Source organism: Patagioenas fasciata, chromosome 2, assembly GCF_037038585.1.
Source record: "Patagioenas fasciata isolate bPatFas1 chromosome 2, bPatFas1.hap1, whole genome shotgun sequence".
Lineage (NCBI taxonomy): Eukaryota > Metazoa > Chordata > Aves > Columbiformes > Columbidae > Patagioenas > Patagioenas fasciata.
This window is the reverse complement of record NC_092521.1, coordinates 149,159,856-149,185,128: the sequence shown is the minus strand read 5'-3', so window position 1 is coordinate 149,185,128 and position 25,273 is coordinate 149,159,856. Positions and strand designations below refer to the sequence as shown.

At 37.2% G+C, this 25,273-nt stretch overlaps 1 protein-coding gene across 7 annotated transcripts in view; it reads left to right on the top strand.

The window, feature by feature from the left end:
* NEBL (nebulette) overlaps positions 1-25,273 on the top strand; it is a 255,004-nt gene that overhangs the window by 185,119 nt on the left and 44,612 nt on the right. For 3 of the 7 annotated variants that reach the window (XM_071805211.1, XM_071805210.1, XM_071805207.1), the window contains 11 exons: positions 5,046-5,153; positions 6,753-6,857; positions 9,665-9,769; positions 10,793-10,900; positions 11,882-11,992; positions 15,770-15,880; positions 17,993-18,103; positions 18,770-18,880; positions 19,084-19,194; positions 19,676-19,780; positions 22,924-23,016. The exons of 2 other annotated variants lie outside the window; for them this stretch is intronic. In XM_071805211.1, coding sequence (XP_071661312.1) covers positions 5,046-5,153; positions 6,753-6,857; positions 9,665-9,769; positions 10,793-10,900; positions 11,882-11,992; positions 15,770-15,880; positions 17,993-18,103; positions 18,770-18,880; positions 19,084-19,194; positions 19,676-19,780; positions 22,924-23,016 — 1,179 coding nt within the window. The remainder of the gene's footprint in view (positions 1-5,045; positions 5,154-6,752; positions 6,858-9,664; positions 9,770-10,792; positions 10,901-11,881; positions 11,993-15,769; positions 15,881-17,992; positions 18,104-18,769; positions 18,881-19,083; positions 19,195-19,675; positions 19,781-22,923; positions 23,017-25,273) is intronic. 2 more of the 7 variants (XM_071805209.1, XM_071805208.1) reach the window with 2 other exon arrangements.

Genomic DNA, 25,273 nt, shown 5'->3' with positions numbered 1-25,273 from the left:
ATCAAAAAATACCAGCTGGATCATGGGGCTGTGCAGGCTCATGCTGAGCTAGCTGCATCATAGGCTTCATCAATACACTTTTTATCTCATATTTATTAGATGTGCTTTTCCTCTTGGACAACGTAAGCTGCATCTGCAGAAGCTTTGTAATAGAGTCTCTTCATTGCCAGGGACTGGGATGGCAGCAGTTCCAGTTGAGGTCCTGCTGCATAAGAGAGCATTTGGTGTGCAATTTTAACTTCTTGAGAGTTTCCAAATAGTTTAGAAGGTGTGGCAGCAGGAGAGGAGCTGTTGACAAAACGTAACTTGCTTACAATTCCTTTGTAAAGAAGATTCTTACTAAACCTTGGGGGTCCAAACACTGCGACCACTGGACCTGGATCCTGGTTTTGGGATCTTTTTTTTCTCTTGTCCTCTTCTCTACACTGTTGTGTCTACTTGTAGTGTGTGTGATGGGCCACATGCTTTTAGAACGGGAGGCAGTGCTTCAGCCCAGCACTCTGCTGCCGGGCATCTGCACAGAGCAGCGTGAAGGCTGTAAATACAGGAGTGGGTGCACTCAGCAATTCCCCGCCTCCTCTTAAGGGAAGGCTGTGGCCATGAGTTGTCGAATGTTTTTATGTATTATTTGAATCATTATAACACTTAGACACACTGATTGTAAATCAAGAGCACAGAAAAATGAAGATGACCCCTGTGTCCAAAGAGCAGGGTGATGGGGCAGGATGAGGAATGCACCTGTGCCGTAGGAGGGGAAAAGCCCTAAATGTGGGTCAGTCATGTCAGATCTCTTCATGCAAGGATTGTGAAGCAAGCTTGTAACAATTACAAGATTTAAAAAATAGTAAAGTCGACAGTCTCTTTATTGTCTCCAGACTTTCTGGCTTTTAGGGTTTCCGTTTATTTCTCAGCAAATGGGAGCATTATAAACTTTTTGTGCTGAAAGTTGACAATCTCCATTAATAGCACAAATCTATAAGCTGCGACGTGCAGAGAAATATTAGTTATCTGACCCTCACAGTAAATTTGCAAAGTTGACAATTCTGATGGATGTAATGGGAAGAGAAGATGATAACATGTTTTAATGTGATGCATATGGGTAGGTAATTTAGGGAGTATAGAGAAACAGGAGCAAGAGGAGGTCAGGCAGTGTGGGTGTAACGAAGAGAGAAAGCAATCAAGGCAAGCAGGAAGGCAAACAAAGTGAAAAAAATAGTGTTAATGTTTGAATGGCACTCAAGGCTCTTCAAAATCAGTGTACCCCTCACATCTTTTTTCCTTTTTTTTTTTTTTTTTTGGTCAAGAAAACTTTTGACAACAGCAGCAGCAAAAATAAGAGCTCCCAGGACTAGTGTATTTGACCACAGCCTGCAGTAACCCCTTTCTGTTGATTTTTAAACCAAATTTAAACCAGAAACTGTGTTAGCCCTTGTGCAAACATGAAGCTTGTCAATTTGCTGAATGTATATTGTATAATTTGGGTTATTTTTTGAATTTTTTATCAAAGTAAGCTCTTGTTTACATATTTTCCATGTCTTCTGATATGTTTTATTAGCTTTCTCAAAGAGCTGCTGATATAAAATATTCCCCTTATGGTGTTCAATAATTGGGTTTATGATGAATAATTTTGGATATTCATTTTTTTATGCTGAATCTGATGCTTATTGTTTCAGAAATAAAATTGTTAGAGGTAGAATGTTTTTCAAAAGATACCTTCTCTGAGATTATAATTAACTACACAAGAAGGCTAAGATTTTCTCAGTCTTTCTTTGCTTAAGCTCTTCTGGTGCTTTTAGCAACCAATATTTAAATTTAGCTCTTTGTTTATGTTACATTTCCTTCAATATCTTTGTGCTTTGACATGTTTTTCACTTCTTTTAATATGTTTTCATATGGTCATAAGGAAATGCTTTAGCTGTAAGTGTCTGCTTCATCCTGGGATCTCAGTGGTTGAATGATTCAATTTTTGTAGTTTCTTTGTAAATCTGAACAGTGGGTGATGTCATCCACTTCTGAAACTGAACACTCCCTGTGTGAACAGCTTTGAACTACAGATTTGATTTAGGAATGTTACTGCAAAGCTTCAAAAGACACTGCTCTGTCCAGCTGCAATTCTGACTTTTATAGGTTTTGTGCAAGGCCAGTGAGAAGTTTGTTTATCCAGGCCTTATTTAATTCCTGTTTGGTTTTTCAGGGATGTTGTTGTGTTAAAAGCCTGCAAGGTCTGCTCTTTCTTCAGCAACAATTAGAGAGCAGCCTCCACGCATTTTTAAATTAACCCCCAATACATACTCTCTAAAAAAATAAACAAACTTAAGACTTTAATTAAGGTGGTAAATAAGTAGCCATCACTTAAACCCTCATTAAAGTAAAGCTTTTGGTTAACGATGAAATTTGTAGATAAGCTTCCACTAACAACTGTCATTTCTACTCCCACTATTTGCTCTTCTGCCCTGTCATAGAATTGCTAAGACCTCCCCCCTTCAACTGTTTTAGAAAACATGAAGTATTTTTCTTCCTTGTTTTTAATCAGAACCCTTTCTCTCAAGATAATTTTCCCCCTTTAAACTGTTTTTATAACTTTTTCCTATTCAAAAGAAGGAAAAATGCTATGTGCGTTACTTCACAGTGACTCATCCATGGGCTTGCTCTTCTCCCTCTCCCATCCCACACTTTCTTTCAAAAGAGAAAAGGAAACAGGAACACACCGATAAAAGAGAAAGTGAATGTGTGTGTAGCTTTCAATGAGATGACTCCCCTATGATGGTGTTGGCAAGGAGAGTGCAGGCAACAGCAGAGCCGCCCAATGAGGCAGCAGGGCCCAGAGGTACTGAGACATCCCTCACTACCACGGGAACATTAACAGTTGGATTAGTGGTGGTCTTCTTAAATTTGGGACCCCCCTGCAGGTTGGCATCAAGACACACAGCCATGTGAAGACCGGGTTCACTGGATCCACGTCTTTTCCTTCAGTAGCAGTGATGTGATGTGATCTGAACTGACACTAACGAGGATTTATTACCGGAGTCTCTAGATTGAAATGTATTGCTAAAAAGCTCTTTTAAAAAATGGCATCAAATGGCTGGAGCTGGAAGATGGCAAACCAGTTGTGAGGAGAGGTCCCCTTGGAACTGATGTTTTCACACATAACAAGAATATCAAGGACCATGCTGTCTGCTCGGTCCACATGCACAGTTTGAGGCCATTTGTTGGCTGGGCAGAAGACAGCTTGCAGTACTTGGATATTTGAACTCCTGTGCACGGTCTTGTCATGATGTGAGCTGATGCCTAAGGAGTAAAAGACAATTTTTCTCACCATGCTGACTTGATCCCTGGTTTCAGAGTCTTTTTAAATCACATATTCCAGCACTGCCTGATTTTTATTAGAAGGCAAGTTTTGGATACATCTTTTAAAAGAGAAAAACCCTCTGATTTATTCCTTCATTGTTCATACAGAACGTGGATTTGCCTTTGACAAAGGCAGTGTCTTTGTGTTCAGATGTATGCTTTTGTACTGGATCCAAAGCCAAGGCAAATATCAAACAATATGAATGAGATGAATCTACCAGAAGCAGTAGATATTATTTTCATGAGTCAGTGTGAAAGATTACGAAGTTCATAATGTGTTCAGATAAAGTTTCTCTTTAAAAGTAACAGTGCTTTGAAAAATTAATGTTAAGTGCTGGAATCATAATGTAGTTCTTGAACATATATGGTTAGTTTCTGTTTGGGTGGCTTAGTTTTGGGTTCTTTTTATCCTGATTAATGAAATACTGGGCATAGTGGCTAAACGTAATGATGTCGTGTAAGCTAAACTATGTTGAGAGCCTTTTGAGACAACGGAAGAGAAAATAATTCCCACAACTAAAGCAGAGAAAAAATAATTTTTGAAGGGGATTGTTTGAGGTGGTTTAACCACTTTATCAGACATTCATGTCAGAATAAAGAAAAAAGGAGTAAGGAAAAAGCCACCTATCTATTTAATGCGGAGCATGGTAAATTATAATGGATGTTGCATAGGGTCAGATATCAGGTGTCTGACTAACATTCATGAAAGCAGCATAATTCAGACTGAACTTTTATTCTCTTCCATTATGTCCAGCTGTTGGAAAGAAGCAAGGCATGTGTGCAAAGTCTCCAGATGTTTAATGATCATGCACAACAAGGGGGGCAACGGAGGAAGATTTACTATTTGTCCATTTTTTTTCAGACTCTCCATTCAATTCTTGATGTTTTATGGAATTTTTGTCATTTATTTACTTTTAATGCTATTTACTTATTGCTTATTTCCTCTTACATATCTTGTTGTTCCCTCTTTTCTTTTGAACAAGAAGAAAAAGAGGGAAAGTGGTGGCAGACAGTAATTTCCTGATGCTTTATAACACTGAAATGAGGTGGTCATTGTCCCCAAGAAGGGACTGTACTACAGAGGGATTCCTGAGGGTCTCTTGGGAAATTTCTGGCAGAATTAAAAATAGACCTGGGGCTGCAGTGACAGCCTAGCACAACACGGGTGACACTTGGACCTGGAGGTGGGAAGATGGCTGAGCAGAAAGTTTGATTTTTGACTTCCCACTTTCAAGTGGTTGAAAAATTTACAAGTGATTTATTTTACAAAATTAACAAATTATTAATCTTATTTTTTTTTTTTTTGTTAAAAACACATTTTCAATGTTAATTATGAATTGAATGACTCTCAGTGAGTAGATTATTGTTGCTAGTCAAATAGTTCTGGTTTATTTAATTACTCTAGTGAATCATATGGTTTTGTTTCTGTTTACCTTTTATATAAATCCTTCAGCACCAGTAATCACATGACAATCTTAAAATTATTTTTTTATCTTAGTAAAATTCAGATACATAAAAGTTACTTTGAAACCAAGACAGTCATAGGTGTGGCTAAACTGAGCTTCTTTAAACATCTTCATTGTTTAAAGATTTATGGATAAGACGATTACCTTTAATAAGCTTCTTTATAGTCTGAATTTTCTGTGCCTTCTTTAAGTGCTGCATGTTAATATTAGATATGTTTGTTCTGGTGGAAGGTGAAATACAAAGAGCAGTTCAATAAGGAAATGAAGAGCCACCAGTACAATCCTCTTGACAGTGTTTCCTTCAAGCAAGCACAGATTGCATCCACCTTGGCAAGTGATGTAAGTGAATTTGCTTTGTATTTTATGTGCATTTACATCCTGAAAAACCTAACATTTTTTCTCAAGCAGAATTTCTTTTTCCATCTTACGAACTACTGTGAGCAGCAGTCTCTACTGTGCTGTGTGTCTGGATGGCAGGTACAGCATGCTGTCCATTTCTTCCTCTGCTTCTTCTACAAGGGCCTGCAGAGTTTTCATAACCATTTTAGACGTGTGTCAGAATGTGTGACTGCTTACTCTCAGCTAATCGCCTTGTACTCAGTCCCTTTGTATTCAGGAAAGAAAGAAGCGGGTCTAGAGGGCAGTTTTGATCTGTTTTGGATGCTTGTCTTTAGAGGAGCGAAGTGCTGGCTTCTCTCCAGTGGTTGTAGAAGGAGGAGCAGATCAGATTTGTGTGTCCATCTTTTAGACTTCATTCTGCCAGTTGACCTTTGGAATGGTATTACTAAGTACAGCGGTCACTGAATTTAGCAATGGGTGCCTACTGCTGGAGCCAGATTGTAGAAAACATCTATATTGAGTGATAATGCTGTTGGCATTATGTATTTAACAATGTTTCTAATGCTAAAAATATGAGCTCTTCTTTGAGGCTGTGATCCCAGATATCCAAGAGACAAGCGTCTGGCGTTTCTAAAGTGTGGGGCTCCACTCAGTGGGAACAGGAGGGGACAGCTCTGGGAAGGGTCCAACTGCATATGTAATTGTTTACAAAATCTGAATGTTTAGTGAAGAAATTATTGAAGTAAGTATTATTATAAGAGATATGCAGATTGAATATTGTTGATTTGAAGTCTGCCTAAATCAGTGAAGAACACAATAAATATGTGGAGGTGACTAAAGGTATTGGTTTAAAAGATTTGTCATCCAAGATAGATAAGGTATCTAGTTTTCTTCCTGTAAAGATGGGCATCCAACTATCAGAAGTATGGAAAAGTCTAGTATAGGCTGATAGGAAATTACCTGCTGCTACTTCATTAAGTGATTTTTTTTTTTTTTTTGCTTCAGGTGACTATATTTCTTGTCATTGCTGAATGAAATGTGTATTAAATAAGATATCCAGGAGCACTTCCCTTTGACTGTTCTATATGCAACATTTTAATTTGGACAGCTAGTGTAATTCCTGAATCAAGAGAAAAACAAGAAGAATCAAGGGTTTTTAAAATGACTAAACTCAAAATATTGAAGGAGATAATATCGATTTAAGTGTTTTTTGTTTGTTCGTTTGTTTGTTTGTTTGCTTTTTTTTGGGGGGGGGGTGGGGGAGAGGGGAAAAGAAAAGAAACAAGAAAAGAGAAAAGATAAAAGAAAAAATAAATAGTAATTCCTTTCTGGTTTGAAAAGTCATATGAAGTGTGATTTTGTTGTATGTGTCCTTTTTTATAAAAAGTTTGAGTAATTCCCAAATACTTGCTCAGTAGAATGAATCCTTTGTTGGTTTCCTTTTCCTCCAAATAATAGTGAATGACCACCATCTAGTGGCTGGTAGAGATAGATCAGGCAAGCACTTAATACTTTCTGTTTCAGGACGGTCACACTATAATGCAAAGCTCTGAATTATTTGTTAATCTTTATTTTACATAACCTGAATTCTCTTTCCAGGTGAATTACAAGAAAGATTTGGAAAGCCTACATGATCCAGCCTCTGATCTACCAAACCTGCTATATTTAAACCATGCTTTAAATATCAGCAAAATGCATAGTGATGTAAGTTCCCTTTATGAGAATGATCTGAAAAACATATGTAGTAAGGAATGTAGTATGTATAGTCACTGTAGAAAAAATTTTGGTATTTGCTTGATGGTCTCATATGTAGAAGACTGTATTGTTGTAACCATAGTAGTTGGGGAATGTAGTGAAAAAAAATGGCTCGTAGAAGAGATATTTCAGTTATTAGAACAACTAACATACTGGGTTAGAATCACGCAGACTTCTGGTACTTGAGCACTTCTTCTGATGTGCCTGAAACTTCGTCTGTTTTTTCCTTTGTTGATGTGAGATACTACTTTCCTTACAAATCTCATTTTGCTTGAGATCTTACTTAGGGCATTCACCTGCAGGTCTCTGTACAGAAGTCACCATTCTGCTGGTTTAATATTTGGATGCCTGCCATAAACAGCCTCTTGAGCGCTTGCTTCCCTGAAAGCTTCTCTGTCTAAGCCTTTTTTCCCTCCCAAATGTATAAGGCTTCCTGCACTGGGTCAGGTAATAGGCCCATACTTCGTTCTGTGTAACATGTAACAAAACATGTCCCTTGATGGTGCTGGTGGTCTGACATAGGATAGTGAAGAGGGTTGGAACGGGGAGGAAGAGGTAGGAAACCCCTCACTTCTGTGCAATGCTGAACCTTCTCTCCCTCTCCAAAAGCACTCGAGCACGGTGCTTGTAAGCTGTTTAGCTGCATGTGTTGTCTTTACTCCAGAAACCAGAGAGGAGCCCAGCACTACTGTGGAAAGACGTGAGTGGGTGGTGTTGGGAAGGCAGATTGCTCATGGTCAGCAGGAGGTGAGCACTTCACACACAAAGGGTTAGTCCTAATAACTAGTAGCATATTGGGTCATCTTCTACGTCAGTGCTTGCTTATGGAAGCTTATGTCTAAAATAATCAAAACAATGGAACCTTCCTGTCCGTACTTGATTTTTGTATTGCTCTTCGGTGAATTGAAGCTTGCTTTTTGTCTGTCTCACTCCGACGTGTGAAGCTAACACTATTCGCATTTGTATAAGTAGTGAATGAGTTGATAGCTTTTGCTTCCTGCATTTTCCATGTGCATTTTGGCCTAATTCTAGTTTCCTTCAGTGTAAGGTAAGATTGGCATTCTTTTTGCTGGGTAAATGAACGCCTTCAGAGTGGTCTTCATCAATTTGTCATCTTATCTCTAAGGAAATAGAAACCTGGACTTTCCCTTAAGGCTCCTCACTTCTTGGAAAATTTCTTTCTTTCTGTTGCCTAGGAAGGGTTGATTCATATTGTCTATGCCCTCACCTGAGGACTCCATAAATAACTAAGTTTCTGATTTTTGCATTGTTCAGATGCTGGTGGATATTTTTTCTTACCTTGAGCATGAAGAAGAATGCTTTGTCATCCCCTAAGGTCCCCGTTATCTATTTGTCTTTGCAAAAACCCCATGTTCAAAATCCTTCTCAGATTTGACTTCTTCATGTCATGTCTTTGATTTTAACGTGGCTTACTCTCCTACCTTTCAAGTATCTTTGTGTTCTCCTCCTTGCCTATCCACAGCACCAAATCTTTCTCAAAGTTTGCTTCCAGTGTATGAAATGGTCTTCCTGACTGAGCCGTTAACTAATTTCCAAAGACTGATTGCATGGACTGTTTTTCCCTTTTGAAACACAGAACTTCTTGCTAATTCCCCAATTTTCCTGTTTCCCTATAGTATACCTTTCTCCCTGGAACTTTGTTTCTGTTCATCTTTTGCATAACACAGCTACATCTGCCCCAGTGTGATACATTGTAACCTGTATGGTTAATTAAGCTCATAAACTAATACGGTCGATTGAATTGGTTTGTTGATTGACCTAGAGTGTAGAAGTGTGTGCAACTTTATGAAACACATATACTGTAATACCAATGTAAAGCTATTGTACAAGTCAGCTTCCATGGGAATAAATTCCAGCAGTTAAGGGGAAAGCTTGATGGACATGTTTGGACAAAAATGGGCTGATTTTTGCAGATTGAACTCATCCTATTCTCATTATTTTAATGAGGAAGAGAGTTCACAAAGTGGAACTTTCCCTTCATATGGTACGGATGTAATTCTCTTCGGCATGAGCTATGGAGACATAAAATTTAAGAATTTGATACATGTACAACAGCTGTTTCATTGTTTTACACACTTTAAATCTATTTCTGTTGTAGAGACTTTGAGATGCTAGTGAACTAAAGGCTAAAAAAAAACCCAAAACCAAACTTAGATGTTTTTCATTTTATGAGACAGGGTGAACAAACAGGTCTTAAGAGATTGAATCTGGTGCCTGCCAAAAGTTATATGGTTTACCTCATTTGATTTTATAGTTGTTATTGTTTTTTTTAAATTTGTGTTCCATTAGTTGAGGAACAGAGTAAAAGTATGAAGTCAGTATCTGTGTAGATGGAGATAATTTCCATTTGTTTCTGCTACAGAAGTGTTTTTTTTCTGTGACATTTATAATTATTTCCACTAGGAGGCAAACCTAGACCATCATATATATTCCCTTGTACTTCAAATGTAAATAATAAAGTCTATTTTCTAGTGAGTATGAACATTTGACTTTTGGATGAGCAGGACAAGCATTTTCTCTAGGAACTTTAAAAAGTTATTTCTTATCATATCCTTTTTTTCATTTCATCACAATATTTTAAAATTCAAATTTAGCAATAGAATTCCTGTTCTGGGAGAGCTAAACTGTAGTTTCTTTTATGCTGTTTCTCCCATAGTTATTTTGAATGGTATTTAAATTACAAAACCTTCTGCATTTTGTTAGTGAAAACATTCTTGGATATTTTTTTGTTTCAGTATGAATATAAGAAATCATTTATGCAAGGCAAGGGCTTCTATCATTTCACCCCGGATACAGCTGAACAAATTCATCACAAAGAAAATGCACTGCTTCAAAGTCAGGTATACACACTTATAAATACATCTTGCAAAGAGAAAAATGCAGCATTCTAACAGTGATTAAATCACGTACAAAACTGCATGACAGATTACAGTGATGTACAGTGCATATTCAACAAGAAGCATGTCATGAGGAGAGAAGAGCATGTTTTTGCAGGACCCAAACCTAGTGCAGAAGCCTGAGAAGGAAAAAGATTCTTAACGCTTTTCTCAAACTTAGACATCACTATTTTTGAAAAGAAAAATAAATTAAAATGATGTTACTAGTTCTGAATATCATATTTTGTTTTGTAACCATTTGCTTTCCTTTATGGCTTCTGTAGAATGTTCCATCATACCCCACACTGGTTGAGATAAGCAATGTGTTTGCCCATCTTAATCAAGAGAGTGTGAATGAATGAGGTCAGAATACTTCTCCACGTTTCCAAACAAAGCATGTTTGCTTTGTGACTTTGCAAAAAGTTAAAAGCTGGCCTCTGAACTTTGTGTCCTTCAATGTGATTTTACTGTTAGCTTTAAGGTCGTGGCCATTGGTAGCTTTGAGGGGAATGAAGGTGCAAGACTGGACCTTACTGAGGCAGTAGTTTGCCCTCCCTTTTCCCTCCTACAGATACAATCAAAAGTGCATTTCAGAATCCTGTTCCTGAGCCTGAAAGAGAGACCTGTGGGACCTGAGTGTGGCACAGATTTTCTTCTTATACTAAATGTGTTGTTTAATAGAAACATAACAGAGGATCCTACTGAAAAGCTTCCAGCTGTTCAGACGTAGGTCATTCAGCCAAAATCATGCAATTAGTTAAAGGATTGTGATTGATGCTCCTCACTCCAGCCATCTTCAAATTTCACAATTTTTAGGTCTGACAGTTTGAAGCAACCCTATTTCTCCAACAAGTTAGATCTGGGAGGAATCTTCCAATTAAAAACCTCTAAGGAATATGACTAAAACAGGATTTGTCTGTCACCATGGCAAGCAATCAGATCTCACATTCTCTCAGCTCTTAACAACCTTCATTTTCATTTTCCTAGGTCAAGTACAAAGAGAATTATGAAAAATCTAAAGGCAAATCAATGCTGGAGTTTGTGGATACACCAATGTATCAAGTTTCAAAGGAGACTCAAAAGATGCAGAGTGAGGTTAGTAAAAACAGCAAAAAAACCCCTAGCTTCTCAGCAGAGAAGCTAACAACATCCTGTGCTCAGGTTAAGAAAATGGATGAAGCAGATTGTAAAGGTTTTATAAACTGAGGATATGGTCAAATTAGCACTGAGTAGTTCCCTTTGCTATTCTTTATCACAGTTCTTCCTTCAAATTTGTTTTTTCTCAAAAGGCTGTTGGTGCAAACACTAGACATGGATTGTATGTACCATCATTTAACTGAGAAGAAACTCCAGAGGTCATTCAGTTCAGAGATTGCTAAAATTTTTAACTTTTGCCTTTAATTCCATCTTTAAAGAGGGAGGGTTTTTAGGTGGGAACAAGTGAAGCTGCAAAACCCAGTGTGACCTTGTGGCTTAACTGAAACGTGCTCCTGCCCATTCAACCCGGGGAGCTCAGCAAGGAGGAAGGACTGTTCTGAGGCTCCAGAACAGCACTGACTTTCCTATGACAGGCCATACTTTTCTAACTTTCTATTAAAAACTTCCAATGGGGGAGGTTTAGCGACCTCCCAGGCAAGCTTATCCAGTCCTTTGCTGTCCATCCTGAGAGTATTTTCCCGTGTCTCCCTTGCTGCAGTTTCATTCCATTATTTTTTGCTCTGTGTCGTGTAAAAAAGGTTATTCAATCCTCTTGGTGGAAACTTTTATGCATTTAAAACTATTACCGTGTTTGCCATTTGTTTTCCCTTTTTTGTGACCAAGCAAACTGTTTGTTTCATAGATCAGCTTGAACATTCTATTTGGAAACATAATCTGTATTTTTTTTTTTTTTTTTGTCTAAATTGTGTGTGTCTTGTATAGATAATATAAGTAATGAAATAAGTAATAAAGTTGCTTAATAATGTGATAATGAATTTATGGCGTGGCTCCTTTCTGGGTGTGTTTACAGTGTTCTTTCTGAAATATGCTTGAAAATGCACATGCCTGTACCACTAATTGTTGGTTTTGCTTCAACAGAAAGTGTATCGCAAAGATTTTGAAGAAGAGATCAAGGGAAGACCCTCAATGGATTTAGACAAGACCCCAGAGTTCTTGCATATAAAACAAGTCACTAACCTTCTGAAAGAGGTAGAGGATTTTTATTTCTTTGTTGTTGTTGTTAAGCTATAAATGGGCCAGAAGCAGCATCACGACAAACTACTGAGTGTTGAAGAACTTACAGTTAACTTGGTAGCTAAATACAAAAGTGACCTGATGAGTAAAAATTGTGGTGTGTCATTTTATACTCCAAATAGTCCTGTAGTAAGAATTGGTGCTTTTTGATGTTTCCTTATGAACATAAGGAAATGATAAAGATCGGTGCATCTGAAACAGAAAAACAGAGTTAAATGAACGAATCAGATGACTCTGTAGAAAATCGGTAGTTGGCAGGACATGCTCTCTAAGGGCCTCAGTTTTGGATTTTTTCCTGCCTGGGCTCAAATATACCAAATTTAGTGACATTCCAGGCATGCTGCAAAAGACATCTGTTTGATAGAGTTTTGGAGACAACCTGGAGTTTTCTTTCCAGATAGATGAAGGGGTGGGAAGAAGGATTTCTGTTGGTGTCCAAATGGCACTTTTTCCTTTTCAGTGGTTTTTTCAGGTTTATGATAGTCTGTTGTGGTTATATGGATGCCTCGAGCTGTGTGTAGTCACTTTTAACTGATTTAATTGAAATTATTATCTATCATACATGTTATCAATAACAATAAAGAAGACCAAAATTTGATAATAAAGCTGTGATATTACATAATCTGCTTTAAGCACATTTTGTTAGAAAGTACAGGTTTTCTGCACGCCCACTGTTTGTTTAAGAATTGTCAAATGCTCTTCAGTTGTATGTGGAATTGCAAATTAAATAACTTTTTTTTTTTTTCCATAACTGAGAATCCTTCTATCTGTAGTCTTTTTGTATTGTACTGTTTTCATGTTAGATTTTGAGTATTGGTTCATTCCATAGATTAGGTTTACTATTTGACCCAACTGAGAAGTAAATGTATCAGCAAAATTTGTAGTTATAAATATCAGAGCTGCTAGATATCCTCCATTTGAATATTAGAGCCAACAGTATCTTTTTTGTATTTATTGTATTAAGAATTTATGTTTTTGCGGTGGCACAGACTAATCAGTTGAGGATGCTAGAATTAAAAAACTTTGAACCTTGTTCCTTTCCTTTTTCCTGAAACAACTTATCCCAGTGTATGGTAGATTTCATATGGGTAAAGAAAATATTTTATTTTCAGATATTTCTTTGTTCATCTTCTAAAAAGTAATTTATTCTGATAAACGCTGATGTCAGATAGAGAAGTCTCAAGCTTGGTCTGGTTTGTGCAGTATCATTCTGTGTGTACATGTGTCATGTGCCTACTGACTAGGGAAAAATGCAAATACTTGCCTTTCATCGAGTTAATCTTCCTGCATGCTAAATGTCCACAGAAGTGGTTAGTGCCTGCACAGTTGCAGATGTGCCGTGAATGTTCATCTTCGAAAATTTTGAGGTAACTTCCCTCCATAGTGATACATGCATTAAGATGTTCTCTAATACTTACCTCAAGTTTTATGACTGGTTGTATAGGGAGTAAACCATGCTTGTAAGCCAGAGGGGAAGAATGTGAGAAAATGGGAACAGTATTTTAATGCATAACTGCATGATTTTATGTCCACATTCAAGGAACAGATTCCAAAACCAAAGACTACATAGGTCAAATTAATGATTATCTTTCAAGATTCAGCAAAATAATGTATTTCTTCATAGTCAAGGATGTAGCTCAGTGTTTTTGTGTGAAGGTTCATAATAAACTTTAGATAGATACTGCATCAAACAAGAAGGAGAACCTGGAGGCTTAATAAAACCTTATTAAAAAATGAATTATTTGTTCAATTACCAGCTTATTCTGTTACCTTCCCACTGTAGAGAATTCTGAAAATATTTCACATTTGGTAAGAATAACAACTTTCTTCTCTGGAACTACATTAACAGCTCCAGAAGAGATAGCTGAATTTACTAATTCTAAATCAATAAAAATTGTTTCCTGCTTGGTGTTGGACATCGTTCTGATGATAGAGAAGCTTCCTTAAAAAGACCTGATTTCCTTTTGTTTAAATAAAGAGCTTATACAGAGATAAAGGTGGTCACTAGTGCTTATGAAATTTAGTACATGATTAGGAGTATTAATTCATGTCTATACAAATCCTTCTGAAAAATATTTTCTTCATTTTTTTTTCTAGTTTCTTTACTTTAAAAAAACCTAACCCAAATCTGGAGATGGGAAGGGCAATTAAAAATCCTTACAAAACTTGAAGATCTTGAACTTCATAGGCTTATATTAGCTCGCTAGGAGTTGGGAAGAGGAAAAAGAAACGAATTTTCATGGATAAGGTCTAATGTGCTTTTAATTTGATACTGAACATTTGAGTACTGTGGAGGCTGCAGTTGCTAAATGTTGATAGATTGTGTCAGCGCAGTGTCTGAGGGGCACAGAAGTGTTATGGTAGGAATATTGCTTCTACATTTGCTTCTACATTATAACTTATTAAGCAGTCATTTGAGCAGGTCGTACTATAGTATTCAGGGCATCCATCCTGATTTTGGTGCCATTAGTGGAACAGCAGTAAAAACTGCAGCACAGCATATATTGGTCTGTAAAAGCAAATGCTACTGCAGTGAAAATGTCTGTAGAGAGGCAGCTGAGGCCACTGAGCAATGTGCCAGCCCAGTGTAGGAGAGGACTATTTTTCAAGAGAACAACAGGAAAACACATGACTGCATTAAAACCTTTTCACTTTTTCACAGTATCACAGTATGTTTGGGATTGGAAGGGACCGTAAAAGATCATCTCATCCAATCCCCCTCCTGGAACAGGAACACCTAGGTGAGGTCGCACAGCAACATGTCCAGGAGGGTTTTGAATGTCTCCAGAGTAGGAGAATCCACAACCTCCCTGGGCAGCCTGTTCCAGTGCTCTGTCACCCTCACCGAGAAGAAGTTTTTTCTCAAATTTAAGTGGAACCTCTTGTGTTCCAGCTTGATCCCATTACCCCTTGTCCTATCATTGTTTGCCACCAAGAAGAGCCTGGCTCCATCCTCATGGCACTCACCCTTTATATATTTATAAACATTAATAAGGTCACCCCTCAGTCTCCTCTTCTCCAAACTAAAGAGGCCCAGCTCCTTCAGCCTTTCCTCATAAGGGAGATGCTCCACTCCCTTCATCATCTTTGTTGTCCTACGCTGGACTCTCTCCAGCAGTTCTCTGTCCTTCTTGAACTAAGGGGCCCAGAACTGGACACAATATTCCAGATGGGGTCTCACCAGGGCGGAGTAGAGGGGAAGGAGAACCTCTCTCGATCTACTGACCACCCCCCTTGTAATACACCCCAGGATGCCATTGGCTTTCTTGGCCACAAGGACACAGTGCTGGCTCATGGTCATCCTGCTGTCCACCAGGACCTCCATGTCCCTTTCCCCTACACTGCTCTCTAATATGTAATTTCTCAACCTATACTGGAACTTGGGGTTGTTCCTGCCCAGATGCAGGACTCTACACTTTCCCTTGTTAAATTTCATCAGGTTATTTATTCCCCACCCAAATCTCCAGCCTGTCCAGGTCCCGCTGGATGGCAGCACAGCCTTCTGGCGTGTCAGCCACTCCTCCCAGCTTAATGTTATACCTTTTGATTTCATGATTTCAAATTCTATTTTAACTCTGAAACCCATACTTCAGCTAATTTATATTTCATAGAAATTTCAAAGAGACCCTACAGACATCTGATAAGTGGCATTTCTTTTCAAGATCTTGCACACAATATTGAGTGGAGAAATCTCTCTCTTTTTTTTTTTTTTTTTTTTTTTTTAATCCTTAGAAAGAGTATAGAAAAGATTTAGAAGAAGGGATGAAAGGAAAAGGAATGACAGTGATTGAAGATACACCGGATTTGATTAGAGTGAAAAACGCAGCTCAGATACTAAATGAGGTAGGTTACACTACTTAAGGTTATTGATGTCACAGAAAGTTCACTCTTTGTTTTACTCAGCTGAAAATATTCACATTTTTTGTTACATAATCTACAATGAAATACGTAAGTATTGAAACTAGGACGATTTCTATTTTTCTTTAAGAATATAGAAAAACTCTGGAAAAAACTTATGACAAATATTTCATATTTTCAGGTAATTAAAAGGTCAATGGAAAATGTTAGAGGGATCAGTAGATACAGCATTTAAAACTGGATTTTCTTTTCCACCTGTTTAGTTGTTCAGCTAGTATAATTAGTACTGTAGTGGAAAAAGGTTGACTTAATGGACTGGTAAATAAAGGTCAATGAAATAACTTCTAATTTTTGGAATGACATGCTTGCTATCTGAAAATAAAGATTTGTGATGACTGTCAGGCATCTTGGAAAGATCTTTTATCCAGACAAACTATTCTACTTGTGAAAACCTTTCAAAAGTAGAGTTGCTCCTGAAGAATGGATTTTCTTGAGCTTGCGATTCATCAAATGCAAACAGACAAGTGAAGGCTCCTTCCAGAGGATATTTTTAGAACTGAACTTCAGTATTAACTGTGTTGATCTGAGTTCTGAAGGTTATGTGGGAGAACAGAAGTGTGCAACCTACGCCCATTGAAGAGCTGGGAGTGTAAGACTCCTTGATCATGTACTGTCTCTTGCCTGGGAGCAGCAGTGGGGCTGGAGGGTGTGGGGAGAGAAGGGGAAAGGCAAAGCTCTGGGTGCAGCTTATGCCTTCAGGGAGTCACTCTTCGAGAGTAATATATATATTTATTTTGTGTATTTATATATTTTCTATTAATTTAATATGTATGCATATGTATTTGTGTTTATTCACATGCATATACATACAAAACCATAAGCACCAGCAGGAATGTCATGTATGGGGCCAGTCTGACCACTGTAAAGAAGTGCAGGAATATACAGCTGTAACTCCCAGGAATACCTTTTTCTTGGTGTTTTACACAATACGGAGCTGGGGGGAAGCATCTGCCATTTCACCTTTAACAGAGGAAGTGAGAGATGATGTCTTCTCACAGGTTAACTTATACTTTTTTGCAAAAAAAGCTGTGGTTTGTGAAGTTGAGAGTTTTTTTGTCACATTGATTTCCACATGAGAGTGAGACAAATGGAAGTCTGAAAGTCATCTTCTAGTAAGTGATCAGACCATTGCATTGAGTAGGAGGATATTTTCCTTTTTCTTGCTAACTGATGTACAACCTACAAATAAGAAACAAGAAAAGAGGAAACTTTTTAATTATATGTATTTATTTTGAAAAAAAAAACACCTGTTTTCCACAGGCAGAGATAAACTAGAATACAAAAAGAGTGATTACTACTATGGTAGCACAAATAGCACTGATGGAGACTCTTTTAATTTTTAATTAAAAAAAACATACAATCATTGTATACAATATTTCAGTATTACATTTTTACATTACATATGTTTGCTGGTGAAAAAGAAATATATCCTTGCTTGGACAAGCTGAAGATCGAATATTCATTTTGTTTTCTGGTTATTGGTTATTTATAATTTATGTTGTGAGGAAAAAGCAGCAATCATGGATGAGTACTGCCACTTGCCTAATGGGTGTGGTTCAGCAAAGACCTATTAAATGAATAAATTACAACTTCCTGCTCTGAAAGTTCACTAGCAACAATACTGTATGGTATTTCTAACATGTAGTGTTTTCATAAATAAAATATTTTCTTAAAAGTAAAATGTATTTCAATTAGGCTGGCACCAAGTACCAGCTTATTACACTGTATTCTTCAGAGCTAAACTTCCTTTTTACTTTAGAGGATAATTGTAGCAAGCTGTATGTACTGATTTCCCCCCATGCACTGCCAAATTAAAAATTCAGTGATAGAGTTTTGTACATTCAGTGAACATCTCCTAAAGGTTTCCTTGTGTAGTTTGTTACATGTTTTCCTGACAGAAGCTTGCTCAGACTCTTGAGAATTGTGACTCTTGAGATTTTTGATTGCCACTAAATCTTAAATTGGATCTCTTGTGCAAAAACTACCTGTAACTCTCTGGCTATTATGAATATGATATATGAAGTTTTATCTTCACAGAAACAATATAAGAAAGACCTGGAGACTGAAATTAAAGGGAAGGGCATGCAAGTTGGTCCAGATACTCCTGAGATAAGACGAGCCAAGAAAGCTTCTGAAATTGCGAGCATGGTCAGTACTGTACCTAGTGCAATCTTTCCATTTGACAGAATGTAACAAATTATTGTCATTGAGAATTTCAGGTGGTGTCCAATCTAGGCATTAGCAATACCACAGGTTTCACCAAATACCTGATGCATTTTGCTGTATAGAGTCTAAAAGCTGCATAATTAGCATATGGGGGAAAGTTAAGACTTCCCAGAACTTTGATATTTCCACCATCTTTTGCAGGTGGCACTTGTTTCTCATGAGCCATGCCTGGCCTGGGCTGTGTTCTGTACCTGTGAGCCCTACTGTTTTAGGTCTAAATGGCTGCTTGTTGCGTTAGGGCCAAATGGTAAGCAGAGTCAGAGAAATGCTAAAGCCTGGCAAAACACAGCTGAGGGAGAAAGCCTTGTCTGCATGGGTTTGTGATTGTGGCTGCCAAAGCTGCAAAGGCAGGTAGATGTGAAAGGCTGCATCGGATTTGAAGTAAGCAGCCCGTTAAACTAATTTTTTCACTGGTCAGCAGCTACAGCGTAGGCATCTCGAAGATAGGTCCTACAAAGCTAATGCTGTTGAATCCAAAGTTGTTTGGTGTTTTAAGAATGCTGTTCAGTGGAATCACACAGATTAAAGTAGGAACCATTAAAGAATTTGGCTGTCAGACATGAGTATTGCCAATGCTATTCTTTTCAGAAGGAATACAAGAAAGACTTGGAGAATGAAATCAAAGGAAAGGGCATGGGAGTGGGCATGGATACCCCTGATATACAACGAGCCAAAAAAGCTTCTGAAATCATAAGCCAGGTGAGTACAGAATGAATCTCTTAAGATTATTTTGGAAGTAAATCACAACGAGATGTTAAAAACGTAAAATCTTCTTGAACATACTTGGGCTAAAAGGAATAAGTAGTGCACAATAGTGCTGTCAGACTAGCTTTGAAGAAAGCACGTACAATTTACTGTAGAATTAGTTATGTGGGGTTTTTTTCCCCTTCTTTTTCCTTCAGAAAGAATATAAAAAGGATCTGGAGACTGAAATTATAGGAAAAGGAATGCAAGTTGGCCCATATACTCCTGAAATACAACGTGTCAAAAGGGCTTCAGAAATAGCAAGCCAGGTAGGCATAGTTCAAAGGCTGAATGTTTTAATTCTGTGTAACAATAAGTGCTTGACAAATATGGCTCAAAATACTTCTTTTCTAGCTCTGTAGAGGCTTTCACACCCATATTAAATTAATTTATACGTAGTAAAAAGTCCTACTGCCTGATTCTTATTTGTGTTTAGGCCTGTCATGCCGTGTAAATTGAATTTGTTTACATCTACTTGCAGGTCTTTTTACATTACCCCATAAGAAGATGATGGGAAAACATGTAATATATATTATAATGCTTACATATATAAAATATGTATTTTTTCAGTGTGGGACACAGTGTCAGGTGTCCCACACAGACAATGATAACAATAGCATGGAGAACAGAGGTTGAAATAAACACTGTACAAGGATGTTGAGGCTTATCTGCAATAAGCATCTTTTGTTGCAGTTTGGATATTCTGAGCCCAAGAAACCAGGAAATAGGCATTTAAAAATTATTTTTCAGAAAATGTACAAAGACGAAGCAGAGAAGATGCTCTGTAACTATTCTGCTGTCCCAGACACTCCAGAGATGGAGAGGATAAAAAGTACTCAGAAAAACATCAGTTCAGTGAGTAATAGTGCTTCTCTCTTCACTTGCAACTTTTCAGATATTTTTCAGTTTAAATAGCCTCTTTTGTGCCACAGCATGGAATAGGGAATTTATGAGTAAATGTCCTTTGAACCATTTGCATCATTTTCCTGCCAAAAGCTGTATCACTCATTTCTTTCAGTAAAAAAAATACCTGGCTTTTTTAGGTGTGACACAGTTATTTTGAATTGCTAAACCGCTTATACCACCTTGCCAAGCCACAGTTATTTTTAAATGAAGCTCCTTTTGATTTTTTCATCAAGGCCCAGGAAGTACTTTATTTAAAAGGACAAAAAATATAAGGCTTCTTACTGCACATGTAAGATTTTTCGTCTGTTTCCTATCATATGTACAGAACATCAAGATTTGGGTATAAAATTAGAACAGATCAGGTTTCATAAATACCTCTGTATAATGATTTTATGTTATACTGCATATATTTTTAAATTTTATGCTAGATTTAAGTTTCAGTTTGTCCCTAAATATAAATTATGAGCAATTTTAAAAATTGCCCAGTTTGGGATACATTCAGTTTCATTTCCTTTTTGGGCCCATTAATTCTGCCATTGTAATTCTGGCTTTCCGTGTAATATAACAGAGGAGAGGAGTACATATAGCCTCCAGAAACAAGGCTGTCCAGTCAGAGTCTGTTTTTTATGGCAGACAAAGCAATACTAATAAAGCAAATTATTTGAGAGAAAAGAATGCAAGTTGCTTAAATATTTTAGTGTTACCTGACACAGATTTTGTTCTTTATCTCAGAGGTATTCTCAGCTTCTCCAACTCTGCACAAGTGCAAGGTCAATTAGTTTTCCTCATGGGTATTTACCCACAGCAATCCCATATCAGTGCAGCTTCACTGGGGCAGCAGGAGCCTGTGGGGAGAGGAGAGAAGGAAAGTCTCTGAGGCTGCTCCAGGCAGTAGTCTCTCCTGTAATATCTTCCAGCCATTACCTGCTCCTTTTCTTCCTTCAGATGAGTGCAGCTGAAGGCTACATCTTTCTAGTATGAGCTGTTGGCAGGTCCACTGGCCCCAATTTTGTTTCTCATAATCTATTGCCTATTGGTTTTGAATGGTGCTCTGCTGCATGGTGTGATGGTGGTTAGCATCGTGTCACTGGCATCCTAATGTGCTATGCTGAAACTCCATGTAACAGGGGATCCAAGCCATCCACTCCTGATCTGCTTTCCTCCCTGCTCCAGTCTTTGATAGCTTTTGAAGAAGTCCTCAAATAGGTCAGCAGGTCTGGCAATGCGGGCTCTCTAACAGTTAGATACCAGGCAGATAATAACCTTCCACTACTTCATTAAACCTTGACAAGCCTCTGACACATCTGAAACCCTTGCAGCCCTGTAGACCAGTCTGAGCTTTCAGTGCCAAGGCTGACAATTATCCCCTCTGTTAGTGTACTAGCTAATATGAATAAAAATATTTTGTATTTGAAGTGATTTATGTTTTCTTTATTTATCATCCTTTCTTCTGTTTCTGAATGGGATCCTCCAAATGTAAGAAAGCAGTTTATAGCTATGATTCTTTTTTTTTTTTTTCCTTTCTTTATGTTTTAATCCTTCAGCATTCTGTGCAATTAAGATTATAAGGGTAATTTACTTTTTACTAAGTTATGATATAGCTGGGACCAGCTCCAATATAAAAAAAAATAATGACCTCTAATAGGCTTCTGATTTTTGGATTTTGTCTAACATATTTTCTGCCTTAAGGGACACACAAAAAAATGGCCAGCTCTGCAGATAAGGTCAGTGCTGCTTTTAGCTCACTAGCTCATTTGGCAGATGATTTACAATAGGGTATTTACTGCACAGTCATCTCTTTCACAGAAAAGTTCCCATCTGTGACATTTGTTACCACTACTTCCTTGGTAGAAGGAAAAAGTATATTTTAGTTCAGTCCACTGTGTAAATCTTCCTACCTTACACTGACATGTTGGTGCAGAAGAATTTTCAAGTTCTTACTCATAAACCGTCTTTGTTCTCACCTGGTAAAAGAAAATTCTGAATTGTTAAAGGTTTTCTGAATATTTAAAACGGGATTTGTGAACATAAATAATTCACTCTTCTCTAGAATACTTGGCAGTACTGGTCACCCTAGGTTACAGAGACCTTCAAGGAAATAGGAAAAATGCACCAAGAATAATAGTTTATTGATAGGGAAAAAAAAGTTAAATAAATCTTGATTCAAGACAGGCAGAAATACTAAATGGTAAAGATTTATTTTATGAGCTCCAGAATCTGACTTGTATTTACACTACAAGCCTGGAAATACTTACTGGAATGGCAACACTTGTGACACCAAATGCTGAAATTCAAATAAAACTTTTTTAGGAATTTTGCAGCATGAACTGGTGCTCCTTGGTTATTTAAACTATAGCCACATTTAGAATTTGTGGAGCCATTATTTTACAGTCTCTTTCAGTAGCTTTGAATGATTGATTCTGTTGATGGATTTTGTGTTTTATCCTTTACTGAAACTAGTGAAATAGAGAGCAGAATTATATAAAGAGCATGTGTATATTTTCAGAAGTGAGCTTTTTTTTAGATGCAGTCCTCAGCTTTCTGGATGAAACCCAGAAATGAAAAAAAAAATGCATGACTTGCAGTGTAGATCTGGTTGTTCTGGTTATTTTGTCATGAATATGTCAATTTTCTAGTTTGTTAAATTTGAAATAATATCTGTTTATTTCTCCGAGTATTTTAAGGTCTGAAGATTAAAAAACAATTCAAACCTTGCATGTACACACACATTCAATTACACTGAAATGAGTGAAATTACTCAAGCATAAAATTATATTTGTAAATGTTTGTAGATTATGATCTAAACTTTAATATTATCTCCAAAGTTAAAACTATCATTACAAATACTTAAAAATGTTTGAGATCAGTCTAAAGGATGATAATAGATTATCTGGGTTACAGCTGAAAACAAACAGGATGTTATTGTAGTTATTGATAACTTGAGTGATTTATGAAAAATTCAAGTAACTGCTTTCTTAGCAAGATTTATAGCCAGACCAATTTGGAACTTGGACAATTGCCCAGCCCTTTTATGAGAACTTGTACTTGCATTGCTAACAGTCTCATAATTACTTTCTTTTGGGGAAATGAAGGTGTTTTATAAGAAGGAAGTAGGAGCTGGCACAGCTGTAAAAGAGACTCCAGAGATTGAAAGAGTAAAGAAAAATCAACAGAATATTAGTTCGGTAAGTGTTATTAACATTAATTATTCTTATGTGAGTAAATGGTGGTCAATTTTTTTTCCATCTTGTATACTAAAAATTCCATGTTTTTACATCACACATCTCATTCAAATACTGCTCCACTGGATTTTGGATATAGAGCTCCATTCTCATGGAGTTAGAGCTCCACTCTAGTGTAGTTCTTCCATGTCCAAAGATAGAGTTTCAAATTAAAGCATAATGAAAAATAGGAAAAACTTTGAACTAAGTAATTGAGGAAGGAGTTTTGTCTTTCTGGAGTGAGAAACATGAAATGTATTTCCTGATATGACAGACTGAACAGCAATTGTAATTTGTAATTTAGAAAAATATAGAATAATTTAGGTTGGAAAAGACCTTTAAGATCATCATGTCCAACTGTTAACCTAAGACTGTCAACTCACCACTAAACAATGTCCCTAAGCACCACTTCTACACATCTTTTAAACACATCCAGGGATGGTGATTCAACCACTTCCCTGGGCAGCCTATTCCAATGCCTGACAACCTTTTCAGTCAAGAAATTTTTCGTAAGATCCGACTTAAACCTCCCCTGGCACAACTTGAAACCATTTCCTCTCATCCTATCACGTACTACTTGGGAGAAGAGACCAACCCCCTCCATGCTACAACCTCCTTTCAGGCAGTTGCAGATAGCAATAAGGTCTCCCATCAGCCTCCTTTTCTCCAGAGTAAACAACCCAAGTTCCATCAGCTGCTCATGATCAGACTTGTGCTCCCATCCCATAAACAGCTTTGTTGCCCTTCTCTGAACTCTCTCCAGCCCCTCAGTGTCTATCTTGTAGTGAGGGGCCCAAACTGTATAACAAAAAAGAAAATCTGTTAAGTTCCTGTATAGTCATGTGTATTTCATAGGATTTGGTACAGTTTTCATTTCAAGAAGGGGAAAATGGATGTCCAGACTTGAGCTATGTGAAAAGGTGAAGGATTTGTGCCTCCTTACATCTTGATGGCACATTGATCTGTGAATGTTGTGGGACTCGTTCTGAATTGATGTTGTTGGATGGATTGGTGGATGGATGGATGCCCAATGTCATTGGTACTTTAATGGGCAACTAAAATTAAAATATCAAAATGAGAGTTTTCTACAAGTAGAACATGCTTTTCTGATAAATATGTGACAAAACTTGGAAAAAAGTGCAAAAGTGACTGCCAAGCAAGAAAACACTTGTAGTTGCATTGATCACTTGTTTGGATTTTTTGGTGTTGAGTACTCTGGGGCCATTTTTATGTTTGTCACATTTGCTGATATTAGATGCTTTTTTAAAAAGAAAGTTTGAAGGTAACACTAGATTGTGTTTAAATATTAGTTGAAATCCAAATTATGGACTCTGGACACCTATTCTACTAGAATTTCCTTGTTTACTAAGTAGTCTTAAATACTCAATTTCCCACCAAAGTAAGGTCAGGCAGGGAATTTCCATAAAATTTTGAAAAACTCATATTTTCCTTGGAATTTTTCTTTGCTCCATCCATCATGTTTCATCTTGTTGTGAGACACAGTGCAATCTGAAGATTCAGTGCAAGCAATCATGGGTCCTAAGTCCTGAAATAGCATTTCTGATTGGGAAGCTGCGAATTTTCTTAATTCAACGATGGGGTGTTTTCATTTGTTGGTTTGTTTGTTCTTCCCCCCCCCCCCCACCGTGCTTTTTCTTTTTTTTGTTTTTTTTGTTAACCAGATTTGTACCTGTGTTCTAGAAACAAAACCCTGATCTCCTGTTACCTATTTGATCTCCACTTACCACAGACATTTATTTCAAGAGCAGTCACACACAAGCACAGGCTTATTAAGAGTAGTCTTACTCTCATGCTTTTTCTCCATGCCTTGAAATGTGAAATGGAAAAATAGTGTGGAATGCTTTGCTGTTTTAAAAATTCTAAACGGTGGTGAAGAAGGGAAAATGAAAGGTGGATCAGTATGCTAGTAAGCACACGTAAACAAAAGCATATCAAGAGAAACACAAAATGCATTAGTGGTTTAGTGGTATGACGTAAGTAGCGTGGCCTATATATGGTTAGGCTGTGTGTAGAGTTAATATTTTACAAATACTTTTTATTACATACAGTATACTTAAGATTACTTCAGTCTTGTATAATATGTATTAAAAGTGTAGAATGCCAAATTTAAAAGCAATGTGCAAGGAGATCTTAAATTATATGTCAGTAGGAGGGAAATTACATTGTGTAGTTTACGGGAGTCTCAATGGAAGGGTAAATT